The sequence below is a fragment of the Toxoplasma gondii genome, chromosome VIIa (assembly GCF_000006565.2).
Source record: "Toxoplasma gondii ME49 chromosome VIIa, whole genome shotgun sequence".
Classification (NCBI taxonomy): Eukaryota; Apicomplexa; class Conoidasida; order Eucoccidiorida; family Sarcocystidae; genus Toxoplasma; species Toxoplasma gondii.
In genome coordinates this window covers 2,314,177-2,331,087 of record NC_031474.1, presented here as the reverse complement: position 1 = coordinate 2,331,087, position 16,911 = coordinate 2,314,177, and the positions used below count along the sequence as shown (strand labels likewise).

General features: G+C 53.3%; 2 protein-coding genes across 2 annotated transcripts; both read left to right on the top strand.

The window, feature by feature from the left end:
- The first annotated feature begins 196 nt into the window (after nucleotides 1-196).
- Nucleotides 197-10,991, top strand: AP2VIIA5 (AP2 domain transcription factor AP2VIIa-5). Its single transcript, XM_018779264.1, has 5 exons — nucleotides 197-411; nucleotides 772-1,495; nucleotides 1,836-6,974; nucleotides 7,451-7,596; nucleotides 8,168-10,991. The coding sequence occupies exons 2-5, from the start codon at nucleotides 1,136-1,138 to the stop codon at nucleotides 10,314-10,316; spliced, it is 7,794 nt and encodes a 2,597-aa protein (XP_018637344.1). The 5' UTR covers nucleotides 197-411; nucleotides 772-1,135; the 3' UTR covers nucleotides 10,317-10,991.
- Nucleotides 10,992-12,752: 1,761 nt separating this feature from the next.
- TGME49_203700 (SFT2 family protein) lies at nucleotides 12,753-15,425 on the top strand. Its single transcript, XM_002367611.2, has 2 exons — nucleotides 12,753-14,073; nucleotides 14,982-15,425. Exons 1-2 carry the CDS (start codon nucleotides 13,587-13,589, stop codon nucleotides 15,314-15,316), a joined length of 822 nt encoding a protein of 273 aa, XP_002367652.1. The 5' UTR covers nucleotides 12,753-13,586; the 3' UTR covers nucleotides 15,317-15,425.
- Nucleotides 15,426-16,911: the final 1,486 nt, after the last annotated feature.

The following is a 16,911-nucleotide window of genomic DNA, read 5'->3' as shown; positions in this document are numbered from 1 at the left end:
GATTCCGTTGTTTCTGTGTGTCTCTTTAGTGAAGAGATTGCTGCTGGATTGCCTTTGCTCATTTGCTGGTTCTCTGTTCGACATTTCTTCCCCAGCATTGACGCAGGGAACCTAACTTGTTTTTTCTCTTTTTTGACTGGGATGTCCCGCGTCCTGCGCTGTGGCGGGTCGGCGAGATGTGTGGCAACAGACGATCTAATGATTGCCGTGTGAAGATACTGATGTCCGTGGTATTACCTAGTGTACTTCTTCTAGAGTTTTTTTTTCGCCCAGACCTTTTCAGTAGCTGTTTGTCGCCCGCCGTTACGTCGTCAACCGTTGTAAGTGTCGTGAAGTATCAGTAGCGTAAGAAACGAGCTTTTGTGTGTTTTGCAGCTTCTGGTCAACGTACATTATTTGCCGCGAAAGCTCGTAAGGAGAGTCATCAGCTTTAGCTTGGATCTGCTGTATAATCGGCATATACGTGTACTCGGAACCTTTTTCATTCGCGTGTAGCATGGCTCTGACGTACACTCCGGTATATTTTCTCGTGTCCCAGCTTTTTGCGGAAGTGAATTTCTGCATGTTGTAACCTTTGCACCAGCTGGTTGAAGGAGCTGGAGAGGTACCAAGATACCAGCTGCACTTTTAAGTGTAACCTGCTACCTTGCACCACCACGGTGTGTGCGTGTTAGCGTTCTGCTCGTCACGTGTTTTTGTCAACTGTGTCGTTTCACCTGGAGCGCATTTCAAGGAAGAAAGGTTTTCTTCACTATATGTCGCTGTTTCCAGGAATCCCTTGCCGTGTCCAAGTCGGTTTCCCGTCGTAGTGACGAACCTGTCGTCGTCAGCGTCGTGTAGCAGACCAAGAGAATCGGAATGCATTGCCGCACGCCAGTGCATTTGGACCGTGTGTCTGCCTCGCGTTTCACCGTTTCACTTTCCACAATTGCTCGGCATGTCTTCAGCAATTGTTCTCTCTCGGGATTAGTGATTCTTCTTCGTCGTTTGCGACTGGGCAGAACGCCACTGTCTGCTGAAGTCGCATCTTGCATCCAGCCGTGTTGTGCTGCATCATCCAGCTACAGGCGCTGATTTTGACTCCGACCCGCGTATCTGGCGTCCCCGTAAATTTGTTTCGTGAAAAACTCGCGAAATGCTGCTCGTGAAAAAGCCACAAGAGGTGGCGACAGCTGCCAAGACAGGCAGCAGCGGGAGTTTGTGCAGGACGGAGTCAGCGCGCTCGGAGGAGGAAACGAGTTCCTGCATTTATGTTGGGGAACTGGCTTGTCGTTCGTCATCCTTGACAGAAGAGCCGTCTTCTGAAGGTTCAGTCAGCGGGACAGCGATGAGAGAAGAAGGGCGAGGACGAAAGAGTGTGTCCTGCCTCAGTGCTGAGGCGGGCGGAGAACTACAGAATGTTCCACTACTTTGTAAACCAGGAGGGACCCTACCGCCCGATCTCCCGACCCACATGTCGGCGGCGTGCTCCAAACAGGAGGACTGTGCCGCAAAGGTAAGTTTTGTGTTCGTTGGGGGCTCGTGGGTTTCTCGTAGTTGTATCTTGGCGTGCGAAGACGACAAACCTTTCTCACCGCCGTGTGTGCTCCCTGTTTCAACCGAAGTCGGTCGTGTAGATGACAGTTGCTTCTCGCTTCGTTGAAAATGATGGAACAGAATCTGCCCTAGGAGTTCACTAGATAACAGGTCACAGAGGCCACAACTGTTCTTTGACGGCGGCGTGTTGGCCACTTTAGTTTGAACGTGAACAAGGCGTTTTGTGAGTCTCGTTGGGTTGGTTAGGCAGACTTGTGTCACGATGTTGCTTATTCTGTTTTTGCCGTCCTTACGCGCAGGCCAATGGCCAAGGAAAGGAGAATTTGTTTGAGAAGGATTCTTCCTGGGTCTCACTGCCGCGATCCCAGCCCCGTCCATCGTCTCCCGTCTCTCCCTTCCCGAGTGCGTCCGTCACCCAATGCGCACAACATTTTTCGTGTTCAACTGCGTCACCCTCATTGTGTATCGATTTGACGTCCGCCTCGTCCCCGTCATCTGCACCGTGTTTGTCTTCTCTTCCGTCGTATTATCCTTCTTCGGCTTCTCCTTCCTCTTCTCCTGTGGCCGTTTGTTCCCCCTCTCCCCGTACACTGACTGCGGTCTCCACGTCTCAATCATCTCCAGCTTCTTCTGCCACTGCCCGTGACCAGCAGGCGTCTTCGCCGGTGTCCGGGCCCCAGCGGGCTGTCCTTGATTCTTCTCTAATCGCCGACCGGGACTCCGAGGACAGGGCACATGCTGCAGATTCAGGGTGCGACCGGAGCTCAACGTCTTCATCTTGTTCTATGCGTCCGCAGTGTCAGCGAGACTGTGCTGGAACACATACCGCATCGTCTGGTTCTGTCAGATGTGACGGGACTGGGGACTCGCAGGATTGGACCGCGAAGTCGTGTTCGCCGTCCCTTGTTTTTTCGTCTCTTCATTCCTCATCACCTTCGACTGCCCAGGCTCTTTCAGGCTCACCGACAGACGGCTCAGTTCTTCGCGCGAGTCGGGCCGCTTCCACGTTGCCAGTGCCCCCATCCCCGGTGTCCTCGTCTCTTTGTCAACCGCTTGCATCTTCTTTCTCTTCATCGTCTCCCTCTCAGGATTCTTCGCTCGGCACTTCCTCGCGAAGCCTGCAGTCAGCATGTGACTCTGGTCGATCCGTGACATTAGAGCAGCCTTCCGGTGGAGTGCGCCCTGGATCGGTCTCTGAGGTGGCATCGGACACGCGTGTACACGGACGTACCTCGTCTCGCTGTGATGGCGACGTTCCTGAACACGAAACGACGCCGCGAGTCGGGAGCAATGGAGACAAGGAAGACGACCCTTCCGAAGACAAAGTTTCTGCAAGCATCTCTTCTTTATCGGGGGACACGCACCCTTCCCCCGTTTCATCTGATCTTCAGTTGCAGCTTCGAACCGAAAAGGCGTCTCTCGTTCGTTCAGAGACGGCAAGCGATGTCTCAGCTTGTTCGTGCACACCCGACTCTCTGTTGAGGAGAAATGACTCTTGCGATTCGTCGGTGCCAACGTTGCCCGCAAGTGCACAACACACGGGAGAAGTCTGCGCTGCTGCGCATGGGGCCTGTGTGGTTGCTGCTTGCGGAGAACGGCAAGCTGCATCACGGCTGGGGTTCCCTTTCTCTGTAGACAAGACGGCTACCATGTTCCCCTGTTTAGCCAGCTCCTGTGGTTCTCAGAGGGTCCCAGGGAGCGAGGGCGAAGCGAGGCTAAATGATTTGACCAGTGCATTCGAACTATTTCGTCCTCATGCATCTGCCTTTCCCTGCACAGTCGCGCAACAGGCTGAGGTGTACGTCCAACTGCTTACGGGTTTGGTTAAACTTCGAGCATCTTTCTGGCGCTCGACCACTCGGTCACACGCGTTCTCATTTCATATCTTTCAGATTCGAAACGCAAAGACTGACAGCGATCTCGGCCCCTATCGAGAGATTTTCGAGCCGCTTTTTTCTCGCCTGGGCCTGCCGCTGACTCATACACCTGCAGTGCCACACTTGGCGGAGTGGGTTCTCTTGAAGAATCTTTCTTCTGACAAAGAGGTGGAGGAAGAACAGAAAGGAAACCTGGACAGTCTGATGGGCGATGAACACGGACAACAAGATGATCACGCATTGCGTGGGTTCGAGCGCGGAGCTGCTTCCGCGAGAAAGTGGAGCCGGGGAAGCAGAGGACACGCGAAAGAGTTGGCATCTGCCTCTCAGCGGAGAAGATCGAGTAGCACCCGCTCGCCGTCACCGTCGCTCAGTGATGAAAACGACGTTATCGGTTCTTCTCCGTTTTCAGGAGAAGGCCTCGATGGTCAACGCTGTTCTGCGTTTGCCCCGCTACAAAGCGACGGGGAACGGCACGTCAGTCCAATCACTGAGCTCGTGAAGCAGGATGGACCGCGGTCTCTGGGCCGTGCACTGGATACCGTCTACGAGGCATTAGACCGTCTGTTTATATCTTCCAAAGAGGCGCATGACTTCTGCTTGACGCCTGCGTTTCCAGAGGCTATCTTTGAACCACCCCAGGACGCGATGGCGTTGGAGAGGGTTCGTGTGGGACATCAACCGAGGACCCTTTCCTCGTCGGCTTTTGCTGCCGAGCGTCTGGGGCTTGCGCCCCTCTCTCGTCTTCGCTCTGGGAGTTTAGGGGAGACAGAGAGGCGATGTAGCACGCCCATTGTGGGACGCGGTTCAGGGACAGTGACAGCTTCTCTGTCAGCTCGTTTGAGTAGCTTCTTCCCTCAACCGTATGGCAAGCAAAGCTTCTCTCGATCAGGCGGTACGCCTGCTGCGCTTTCTCATCCAGATCACGGACTGCGGCTTTTCCGCTACCCTGGATTTACAGGGAGACGCGACTGGAGAGGAGAAGATCTTCCAGTGGGCTCGCTCTCGCTCCATCATCATGATGCTCAACTCTTGTCTGGGGAGGTCCCTGTTTCACCCGCTTCTTCCGCGGTCTCGTCTGTCCCTCCACTTGCATCCCCTCAAGGCCACGAAATATCTTCCTCGTTTGGTGTTTCACCATCGCTCCCTCTTCCTCATCCGCCGTTGTCGAATCCTTTTCAAAGCGAAGCCGGATATCTCCACGCTTCTGCGGGCGAGGGCTCAGCTGCCGGTTTGGCCCAAGCGGTTTCCGAGGTATCTTCGAGTCAGCGCGCTTTGTCTGGATCGGCCGTGTTAGTCGCAGAAGGGATACTGTCGCAAAGCGGAAGAATGACAACACGGGGAGCGGCAGCGGCCATCCAGGCAGGAATCAACCGAGACACGGAAACAGCGGAGAGGTCAGTGTCAGGGGACGGTGTCTTCGGAGAGGGACGAAGCATCCATTCCTCTCTTCAGGACTCCGTCATTGGTACAGCGGCGTCGAATACGGGATCGTCTTCATCTTTGGACCAAGGGATCAGTCAAGCCCATGTCTCGGAAGGCATGATGCTACTAGAGAGCAAAAGAGAGAAAAGTGGTGCGGGTCCGATGGAGGCATCTGTGCCTGTTTCTTCCGGCCTGCCGTCCGTGGCATCTTGCAGCGAAGAGGGGTGTTTAGGTTCCACAAACGCGGCCGTTTGCCGCTTGTTTGACGATGCGAAGCAGCAGGATCTCTCTCAAACGATGGGCTTGCTAACACCGAATCTTGCGAAACAAGGCGGAGGACCGGGAAGTGTCGCCTCAGCATGTGTCGCCAATCCCATTCTTACTAGCCTTCACGCAAACGGGTCACCTGGGATCGCTGGTGCAGGGCAGCCTGCGGCTATGTTAAGGCAATTATCATGTCAGCCGCGTTCGCACCTCTCTGTTGTTCACCCCACATCTCTTGCATTGCCTGTGGCTGGCCCTCCGTCGGGCGCACTTGCTCCGGTCAGCCCGACAGACCTGACAGGACAAGGAACCATTTTTCCTGTGTCTTCCGTGGATGGGGCGCCGCCGTCGCGGCCACTGAATACACAGCGAGGCAGCGGGGCTGTCAGTATTTCCTCGTCTGCCAGTGTCCCTGTATCGCAGCCAGGAGGCGCGCCTGTCTCTCAAGAAACGCCATCGGCTTCATCGGGAGACGGCCTGAAGACGTCCGTGCCCCCGGGAAGCAGCGAGAAAGATGAGAGGCCATCTGGCAGTGCAGGAACTGTCTCAGGCACCTCCGGAGAAGTGGGCGGAACCAAGCAGGGCCTTTCGGTGTTCTCTTCGTCGTCGTGTGCGACCCTTCCCGCGGGCGCACCCTCTCTGCCCCTCGCCATTTCTTTCACACCTCTCCAGCTTCAGCAACTGCAGCTCCATCCGAGTAACGTGGCCCTCTTTACCAATCTGTCTCTTCCTTCGTCCTCCACAGTACTCTCACAGCAGACAGGGACATGTGTGGCCTCGCCCATGTTTGTCGCCGGAGGAGGCAACGTGTCTCTTTCCCAGTTGACCGGCTCTGTAAGTGGCCAGAATCCTGCCTGTTCTGCTGCCTTTCCGTTGCCTTCGTCCCCCACGGGCGACCCGGCCGCAAATGTCTTTGGTTCTTCTCAGTCGCAGGCAACCAACGGTTTGGCCATCAACACTTCGCCAGGGTTCCTCCTTCAGAATCTGCCGGGCGTGTCTGGAGGAGGTAACGCGGCCCCTTCGCTCCGTGCGCAAGTGACGCCTTCTGGGCAGCTCTTCCTTTCTTACTCCCTTTCATCGGGAACAACTCCTGGAACCACCAGTGTGAGCAGCACACCTGTTGGAGGGACACCTTTCGGAGGCGTGAAATGCGGGACACTGAACGTCCCGTTTATTCGGATGCCTTCCACAACAACTGCAGTGAGTACACCAGGGGCATTCGGAGCCTCTCGCGACACAAGTGAAGCGGGTCAGTCGACCGGATCTGAATCTCGAGGGGGTTTGCCGTCTTACCAGGGGAGTGCACCTGTTGGTGGGGCCGTTCCGGTGGTTCCTGGGGCGCTTGCTGCAGCGGGCTCCGTCCTTTCCGCTGGTGCTCGTTCCGTCTCTTTCTGTGAGCCGCGAGTCCACGGTGGAATTGAGAGGCAAGGCGCGCTAGCGGGACCAGGTGCACTTTCTGCGGCAACTGTGGGACCGGAAGACGACACACTGTGCAGGGCATCCGACGGCGGCATGTCGCAGAAAGGTGATGCACGCGGGCCTGACGATGGACAAGGGACGAGAGACACAGCGACAGGTTCAAATTCGTTGTCAGATCCGACGTCTCGCTCTCCCTTTCCTCTGTTCCAGCTCTTCCGGAATGGGTGGTGGGCCACGCCTATCCCGCCAGAAGACCCACCTCTTGACAGGGATGCAACCGAGGCGCTGCTTCCTTTCCTTCCGTCCTTCCCAGCCGTTGTGTATGACAAAGAGGAACATTGCTTCTTTTCACTCTGGCGGATGAAGGATGGTCTCGTGCAGAGGCGGCGGTGCGAGTGTGCTGTTCTTGGTGTTAGAGAAGCTCATCGGCAAGCCGTTCAAACCGTCTGTCGAGTAAGCTCAAGAGCCAAAGCGAACAGAAGAGTGCCGATTCGTCTTCTGTACATTCGCGAGGGCAGTAGTGGGGAAACGAAGACAATAAGGAAGGACGACAAACAGGCAACACGAGTCACGGCCACAGCGAGGTCATAGTGTTTGTCCTGCTCGGCAGCGGTTTTCCAGAGTAATATGCTTCCATCTAGACACTAAACAAAACCCTTTCTCAGGGAGGACTGGAAGGGAGGGGGTGTTTTGATCGGCTAGGCTTAGGAGACACAACCAGCGTTGGAACCTAGTAAGGTTCATTTTCGACTAGCAGAGCGTGTGAAAACGACTCTTCACTACGTGGTCTCCCTCACTTACTCAACGCGCAAGCGATCCGGATCCCTTTGGTAGCGCTGGCGTTGTCGTGGTGTCGATGATATCGAACGCGCTTGCCGAAAGCAGAACGACCATTTTGCATCTTGATTTATCTCTTTTCGTTTTTCCAGCTGACGCGCCGGCCCCCAGGTGTCGTGTATGACTGCAAGAGTGGGAAGTGGTCCGTGTGCGTCACGCGACACAATGGCCGACATCGCGCCTCGTTCTCTGTGAAGAAATTCGGTTTTGAGGGCGCTCACGAAAAGGCTATGGACTGGTGAGAAACACGTCCTCCGAACAAAAGGAGATCGTACGCGCGTCATTGAGCACTGATAGACTGCACACGTATCATTGGACGTGTGGACTAACCTAGAAGCTGTATTACAATGCCATGTCCTTTGAGTAATTTTAAGACACGAATCCAGCTGCGTGTGTTGTGCTCACGATGAAATGCTGCTCTTCGCAAAGTTGACGCTCAAGATAAAGTTCGAGTGCACCTTCTGGTTTGACTGTACGACCCAGTGAAGAGGCATTGCTTGCATAGATATGGAAACGGCGTTGTGTGGCAGCTGCCATCTGCGATATTGCAGTTTCTAACGTTGTGCTACCCGCACAGGCGATTCTGCGTAAACTACACTGATGCCCGAGGTGTCACAGTGTTCGTTGCGCTGGAAAATGCGTATTCTTGCCGCATGTATAAATGTCCCGAGCACCACCTGTGCTGGACTGCTCAAGCATACTCATATGCATGCACACTTGTATACCTTCACATTTTTGCCTATGTCCTGTGCGGAGCACAGGCAAATGCACATATGTCAGCCGTCGTGTGTGAATGCATTTTATATCAGGTACGAGGCGAAGCGAGTCCAGTTGGGACTGCATGACAATCCGACATGTGCGGAGATTGTTGATTTCGACGCAGGCGTGAAGGCGAACCCTGCAGCGCTTCTGGACATTGTCCGAAAGGCTGTGGACGCCGCCCCTCCTGCACAGCCGGTACGTGCGCCGCCTCCCGCGCAAAAAGGGGAAACGCCGCTTGATGCAGAAGACGGACGCGAAGAGAGCAATGACCAAGACAAGAAGAACGCGGGTTCAGCCGGGGGTGTCGACGGAGGGGACACTAGCGCTGGACCTCTCGCTGCGGCCGTTCGCCCACCGCGAAATGCCGCCTCCGGTTTGGGAGCGAACGCAGCAGGTTCTGATTCATTGCCGGCGTCTGGGTCCGCGAGTTCGAATTCTTCATCAGCTTCTCCACCTGCTTCCTCCACTGCAGTTTCTTTTTCTGCGTTGAAGCAAGACGGCGAAACAGCTGCACCAGGGGAGGGGGGAAACAATCCTGAGAAGGCGGCTGTGAGGAACGAAGAAGACAACGCTCACGTCAAACAATGTGAAAGTTGCTCAGTGAACGAAAAAGAAAACTTTCAAGCTGAACGGGGCCTGCATGCGCCTTGCAACGAGCAATCCGCGAACTCTGCTGTCACCGTGTCGGGAGATACGGGGCTTCAGCGAGGACCCGAGCGCGGCACTGCACAGGCAAACGACGTTGAGGCGACAAGGATGGAAACCAACACGGAACCTCCAGTTTCAGTACTGAGCACGTCCCAAGGAACTGCTGGAGTGTCGGCCGTCTGCTCCGTTCCCAGGGCATTTGGAGGCGAATCGACGTGTCACACAACCGATGTACAGCCTTCAACAGCCGCTTCTAGCTCTCTGCCTGGCTCGCAGACAGCTGCCCGCATCACTTCGTTTACCTTGCTCCGCCATTCTCAGGGGATGTCATCTGACCGTGCTTCGCCGGCGTCGCCTCCAGCCCTGTCTGCTGAGGCAACACTCTCAGCGACCGTCTCGCTTCCGGATTCGGGCGCAGGGCCAGAGCCGATAAAGAGCTCGCTGGCCATGGCGGTAGAGTGCGGGAAGGTGGTTACCAATAATCGAGATATCTTTCATGCTATGGAACTGCCAGTTCTGAAGAATTTGAGAGAATCAACTGGGGATTTGGGAAGGTTCGCTACGTGTATCGCAGGAGGGGACGTGCAATTCACGTCATGTGGTTATCCAGCACTCACTGAAAGCGCAAGGTCGGGCGCAAAATCAAGTCGGGGGGAAGAGAGTCAGTCTGAGTCGGGTTCGGCGTGTTCTGTTGGCCTGAGAGACAGTCTCGAGGAGCGTACGTCGTCGCATACTGCAGAAGTTGTGGCAGGCCAGCCGACGGCTGCTTGCACCATCTATGATGAGACGACGTTTGACCAAGATGCACAGACACAGTTTCCGTGGTCTGCCGTTTCTCGCATTGGCTCACCAGTGAAGGTCATCCTGGAACGGTCTCTGACCTCAGGCATCCCCTGTGGCGGGAACGGTCGTCGACAAGGTTCGCGAGGCCTTAATGCGTCGAACGCACCTCGAGCGAGAGCGGCAGATAAGAGTAATGCGAATAAGGAAAACAAGGAAGAAGGACTTCAGGGAAACGACAAGGGGAACCCGGGGGAGGAAGCTGGAAATACAGTGGAGATCAAAGTAGAATGTGCCCCCAGTAGTGAAGTGAACATTTGTCCCACTCAAGCGCTGAGGGCCCATCACGATGCCGATGTGTTCAGAAGTGTTGTGCCGGAATCTCCGAACGGCAGGCACCACGGTAGGCAGGATGAAGAAGGTCATGAACGATCCAAGCTAGATTGCAGCCCCCCGACCGACCGCGAGGCTGCCTCAAGTGTTCTTTTAACGGATGGAGATAGAGCATGCAGTGGTTGTGCAGATCAGGTGACGCCGAGTGCCAAGCCGCCGACAGGTAGAACTACGGGTGGTGAAGAGAATCGAGCTTCCGTCAGTTCCTGTGAAGGAATGGCCACAGCCATCAAGGGGTCAGGAGATGGCGTGAGAGCGGATCCAGGAGCAAGGAAACGAGCGTGTGAGGAAGATCCGATGGAGCTCAAGAAACGCAAATGCGGAACTGAATCGCTCTCATCATGTCTTGAGGTGGGAGAACCCGCCACTGCCTGAGCCAGTGTAGAGCCAAACGGTCCAAACAGGCAACGGCGGCTGTTGGGAGTTAGGAAATGCTGTGCTTGTTGCTGTCCTGGCCCACATGAGGCACGTCGCCTCGATTGTACCTGGAACGATGGTGCAAGAGAATGAGTTGTAGTGATAACGAGGAATTTTGCTGTGCCGACGGGCGGCCTTTCGGAAGCTACACGATCGATGCTATGGACGGTGAACTAGAGCGGCCACGAGGACAGGCTTAACAGACGGTTTGGGGACGAGCGAAGACGCGGTAGCATTTGGCGCTGGTAACCTACCAACGAGTAACTGCAACGATCAGATGAGGCGAACTTGGACGTGGTCGTCAATTATCGACACTCAAGAACACTCAACACGATTGTTGTGGTCATCCTGTTTCTGTTGATGCCTTTATACGAATAGTCCGCTGCCATCATGCACACTACAGAATGGTGGCCGGATAGATTAGCACGCCGATGTAACTTAGTGTACACGAGTTGTCAGACGCGGTTACCTTTTTCAGGATTTCCGTGTCTATGTTTGTATTCATGTTTTTCGTCCTTTTCGGAGAGGAACTTCTACGCATATGCATTCGCATGAAACCCAGGAGTGAGTTTGCCAAGAAACATAAAGAACTCGAATAGCTACCACAGCCAATCACTAAGGCAGTGTCTGTTCGAAGCCCTGGTTCGATGGAAAGCTGTGGGCCTTTGCGGATGTGCTGTGAATTACGGGAAGTAGTTCCTACGTTGTCGGAACGGCGGATTCCCAGTTGCCACAGAAGTTGACGGAAACAGTAGCTCCACAAAACAATCGTTGCAGCCCCGAGTCCGGTGTCCACGTAGGAAATGAACTGCGGACGCACCAGATAATATTTAAGAATAGCGGAGCGCCTCTGCGTTCTGATAGTCCCGGGTACGTACGACAGCGGAATAGGACCGAAGACGTAAAGTGAGACGCTGTATGGATGCTTCTGCCGACGCTCATGCTTGTGCAACGACAGTTCAAGGGAGAAGAGCAGAGGGCGTCGCATGAAACGCGTCTAACGCCCACCTCTGTGACTCTCAGCGCAGTTCACATAGTCAGGATGGTCCATATAGTTCGGTCGCCGTGTCCGATGCTGGTTCAGCCAACCCAACAAGGTGGGACGTTGCGTCCATTACGCATGACCATTTTCGGCTTCCTCAGCTAGTCACAAGAAGTACAATCGATCGATAGACTGAGTGGCGGCAGAAACGGGCGTTTTGCGGCCGGTAATTCGAGTGGGAAGGGCGGCGAATAACTCTGTCTCATGTCGACTACCATTTTCATAGTCCAACTTGAAAATTCGGTAGAACCGTCTGGCACTGTGTCAGTCTCTCTAGTAATCTCAGGTTCCGCTAGATTGTCGATGTTTGACAGGAGTTTCCTTGAGGTGCACACTCTCATGAAACGCTTTTCGAACTCCGAACACGAAGAAAACTGTCGATACCGACGCATTGTTTGATTCATCCGTTCGACCAACCATGACTCTGCTAACCTCTAATCGACTAGACTTGCCTACTCTCTGATGCTGATCCCCTGCAAGTGCCCGAACCTGATTCCAGCGAAGTGTACGGAAGGCGACCCAGGATGACACTTCCAGGAAATTCTATGTAGCGTTAAGAGAACACGTCGCTCGAGGCATACAGAAAATCGCTTTCGTGACAGTTCCTCGAAAGTCAACGACTCCTACATACCTCCGCCAACCATCAGCTCTGTTCATATCTACCGGTACGGTGCCTCTATCTGTATACCGTTACGATGGAATTGTGTTTCAGTACACAACTGGCTGTTTGTTTGACACGTTATCTTCTTTTCGGTTGTCATTCGACTTGCACCAGCAACTGGCTACCCTGTTTATTGTCGCCCGACTTTTTTGCGGATGCCGGGCTACCGAACTTTGCCGTGATCTCTGTTGCGTCTGCTCTGTACAGCAGCCACAATTGAATGTTAGCCCCATGCTGCCGCAACAGTTTTCAGGACTTCTGTACGGTGCTGCTTTCTCAAACGCGTTGGATTCGTGCACTTGTAGGATGACCTCTTAACGAAAACACAGATCTTGTCTCTCACTGAGTCTTCAGTGGAGGCCTTATTAGTTTTTCCATACCTTCTTCCACTTGTCCTTATTATCTGGCCAGTGTACCGCCACTCTTGTGTATTGTTGCGTACGTTTTCATTTTTCTTGTGACCCTATGTAGTGCTGTCGTCTGTCCCATCCGGACTGAAGTCAGCGTAACCAACAAAAAGATTTGTTCTGCCACTGGTTCTTCATCAACCACCGTGCTTCAACTTTGTACCGACTATTGCTGTCGCCCGTGCGGTGCTTGTCTGTCTTGTTGTCTTCACATAAACGGACCATCCTACTGCGAGACAAGCAGGCAACGGTGTTGCGCGCAAGCCATAGCTGACGAGGCTGCTGTTTCTATTCGAATCTCTCTCTACAGTAACGGCAAGGGCGGCTATCAAAACAACAGAGGATGGAAGTCACGTAGACTTCCGCTTTTCATCGATCGCACTCGTTCTGTACTTCTCCATTCTTCTCCCAGTTCAACAACCCTAAGTGGGCATGCCCCCGCGAGGCGTTTTTCGTGTGTCGTCGGAACTCGGTGTCGCATACCATTTCACTGTTTTGTCCTTGTCTTTGGTGAATCGGTCGCTCACTTCAGTCAGAATGTACTTCTATTCTCAGCATCTTGAGTTGATTTGCATCTTCAATCTGCTGAGGCCGTCATCGTTCGTCTTTTCTTGTTCTTTTCTACGCAGAAATCGATAGATTTTCCCGGTTCCCTGCGACTTTACCGAGTGGTAGCGTCACTGTCTCTCGTGGCCACGTTTTCTGTGCGTTGTGTGCTGCGGTATAATCCACAGAAGCAACAATTGTATCGACATTTCTCAAGACTAGATTGCGTGTCATCCCAGGGGAGATTTTGTTTCCTGGATTCTGTTCGAAAGTGACTCTGTGCAACTTCCCTGTCCGGCGTGGTGTGCGGTATCCATTCCCGCTTGTCCCCAACCGGGGACAAAGCTGGAAGACTGTGAAGGAAGGTGCCCCACCATTGTTTCTTTTGAGTGACAAAAGCCCAAATATCGGAGTCGTCGGTTTCAGGGTGGGGTCGGGTTATCAGGCGGAGGGAATACAATTCCTCACGACGGTTTGCGTCAATTGCAAGCTAAGTGAGAATGTTTTTTTCTTCGCATTTGGAGCACATCTCCTCCGATACGAATCGAATGCCGGCAAACTGAAGGGCCACAATGTCTGGAATAAGCTCTGCTCCCCTTCTGGTTTCGTCTGTGTCCTCATCACAAGGTCGTCCTCATGGCTTCGGTGGAAGCACACCAGAAGGAGCCGGAGGGGCGACCGGGCACGTGACATCCATCGATGACCGACAACTGGGAAATCATACGTATGCTCCTTCATATCACATGCCGGTGTCGCATGACGATAGGAGAGCTGCAAGTCCCCAAAGACATCCAGCGTACCACGATAAATGGCAGCTCCCTCAGAGAACATCCAGTTCCTCTCGGGATATGGGAGGACGACTGCTGGCTTTTCCGAGGACTGTTTCCGAAAGGCTCAGAGGGGAGACTTCCGATTCGTTGGGGATGTCAAGTGGTGAACTGTATGACGATCTTGAAGAAGAAGGGTGCTGCTGCTTCCCGCCATTAACCCTGACCGAACGTCTCCTCGGATGGCTCACGTGCTTTGCAGGCGGTCTCGTTATCTCGTCTCTTGCTCTAGGTAGGGAAAAAAGAAGAGTCGAGCATACTGGGGAACTCTTGAAATTTCCTTTCTTCTGTTACTCTGCAAAGGCACACACTAACATTTTCCCACCCAACAGGATGCATACTCGGTCAGTCACTTAGTTCTATATTTGAATTGCTGTTGACGCATTTATCTCTTGTTCTTCCTTCTCAGTTGTCGCGTCTCCTCTGGTAGATGCCAGTTTTTCTATGTGCCCGGGACTGTGTGTTCAGTATTCCCTCTATGCGTTGTACCTATCCTCTTTTCGACTCCCTCTCTTGTCGGCCGTCCCGTTGTGCCGTTGCCTCGTTATTGGATTCATACGTTGTAGTTAAAAAGAATGGTCGGTCAATTGCTTCTCCTGGCAAATCAATGATATGGTTGTCAGGCGACTCTACGAATATCTGATATGGCATGTAGGGCACGGTAGTGAAAGTGGCATCAAGGCATCGTTCAGAATGGGGAAGACGCGAAAGGTTGGCATGTGGCAACGTGCTCCTTCGCCCCGTTGTTAGTAACTGTGGAGCATTAATTAATGCTGTGGCTGATGATGAGAAGCCTGAGAGACCAAAATGAGTGCATTCAACTGTAGTGACCACCGCCTCGTGTGGGTTCATCAGGCAACGTGTCAAGCCGGCGTGTATGTTTGTGACGAGAATGTCAAAATATGGAAGTACATGAGATGGCGCACGTACGAACGCGATGCGTTTGGAGGCGCGAGCCCTGGATAGCAGGAAGGATGCTCACGGGGAGTCACGTAGTTAGCAATTTTGTGCATAAAAGAAATTTGTCAAGAAAGGTATTGACTGTCGCGATTAGAGTTCTTCGCGGCCGTCGGCGTCGCTTCTACCTACGGAAGAAGTTCACAGTGTGTAGGCTGGTATTTCTCTTTTTATCTATCTCAGGCTCCTTTCAAGATTTAGTACGAGGCAAGAGCACCAAGTTTGCCGTCGCGTATACATTGGGGAATTGTGTTGGTCTCTTAGGTACGGCCTTCCTGGTCGGTTTTAGGAGGCAGCTGGAAGGCATGACTGAGAAATCCCGGCTCTGGAGTTCCGGTGTCTTCGCTGGCAGCATAGTCGGGACTCTGTTTTGCGCGATATTTTTTCCGGTTGCACCGCTTGTGATTCTCTGTCTGATAATTCAGTGGCTTGCATATATTTGGTACTCTCTTAGCTACATACCTTATGGGCGCGAGAGTGTCTTGTGGTGTTTCAGATGGATAAGTTCGAGGTTATAATTGAACTAATCGAGTAATAGACAGGCCTCGTGTCTGGCACTGCTTGTACCATTTGTGTGCGCGAGGCGTGCATTTTCAGCCTTAGCTCCTGTTACGCGTTTCTCCCCGGACGCATGTGATAATCTGAACAAGAATTCCCCGTCTAGCACAGACGAGATAGTCGCTTTCGGGAATATTTCGGGAGGGAGTATCACTGACGAGGAGACCCATGGCAGTCGAGTCTCCGAGATCAAAAGACTATTCGGACTGCGTGTGCAGTAGTAATCTGCGCATGCCATACGTACTTTAGATTCACTGTCGGTTCTCCGATTTCGACAACGAAGAACGCCGCAGTATTCGAGGAGCGTTCGCGAAGTGGCAAGACCTTTGCGTGGTGAGACAGCAGAGGATGCGATCAATGTTATAGCGTACTCCTCGACCACCGCAAAGCTGAACCTCAATTTTGAAACTGTTCCTTGCTGTTATTTTGAACACTTCGTTGAAGTTCCCTGCGTTGAGCCTTTCTGATAGTGCACCCGAAACTAGACATGGTGAATGGAGACATGTCTCTGGTAGTTCATGCGGAGTCTCGCCGTGATGATGTGGTGCTATTATGTTTAGTGGCTAGATAACAGGAACTGACCGACAGTAGCACACTAACACCTGCTTCTTACTGTGTGACAGTCTCGCTACCGCTCCTTAACTCAACGATGACCTGGGATATAACTGGGGGGCAGCAGTCAACCTCAAAACCAAACGGGGAATGAAAGCCTACACCAGAGAAGACTCCGGTGCCAGTGATCACACTAGGCAGGCAGACATGGGTGTCGGACATACATTACCTTTTGAAGACGTAGATGAAAATATCGGTCGTCTGAATTGAGTGACGCTGAGAACCTGTTGTTGTGTGGGGTGCTCCGGAGAAAGCGGCAGGACTGCCACATAAGCAGGTACTCAGTGGGACCATTTCGGTTGTATGGTGGGACGTTCACGGAAAAAGCATTTACCGACAGGCCTAAGCTTACCTTTTGTGACGCAGAGGTGAACTCATTCCTCTCTAAAGGCGTACCAGTTTCCCTTCTCGAAAGGAACGGGTGTCTTTTGGATCCATCGTGACCACATTTGCAACGAGCGGAAGTGGTAGAGGCGACTGTGTCGGTCGCTGCCTTTCAACGGAGAACCCTTGCAGTACGCCAGGGAGATAAAGGCAACAAGGATACTCTGCGCATCCTGCGGTAATACGTTTACAGGTTCCATCCGGGTACACCATGGAAAAAGTGACACTTGATCACGCAGGTGATTATTCACGCCAAGATGGAAAACGCCCTACAGGCAAGATACAACACTCGCCGCTAACGCTCACCTGTTCCACCAGGGAGACGATGATGCACCTGGAGTCTTGGACGTCTAAACTGTTTTGAGTTCTTGTCATTGAAGAAAACACGCCGAGTGGATGTGCGAGAACCGCGGGACCATGTGTGGCTTTGGATAGTTCTATCACGTGAAATCGCGGTCGACCCCACTTCATCCTTCGTACTCCACGACGACCCGAGAACGTGCCTGCCTACAGCTCGCCTCCCAGCGCACTACTTTCTGCGACAGCACGGGCAGTACAA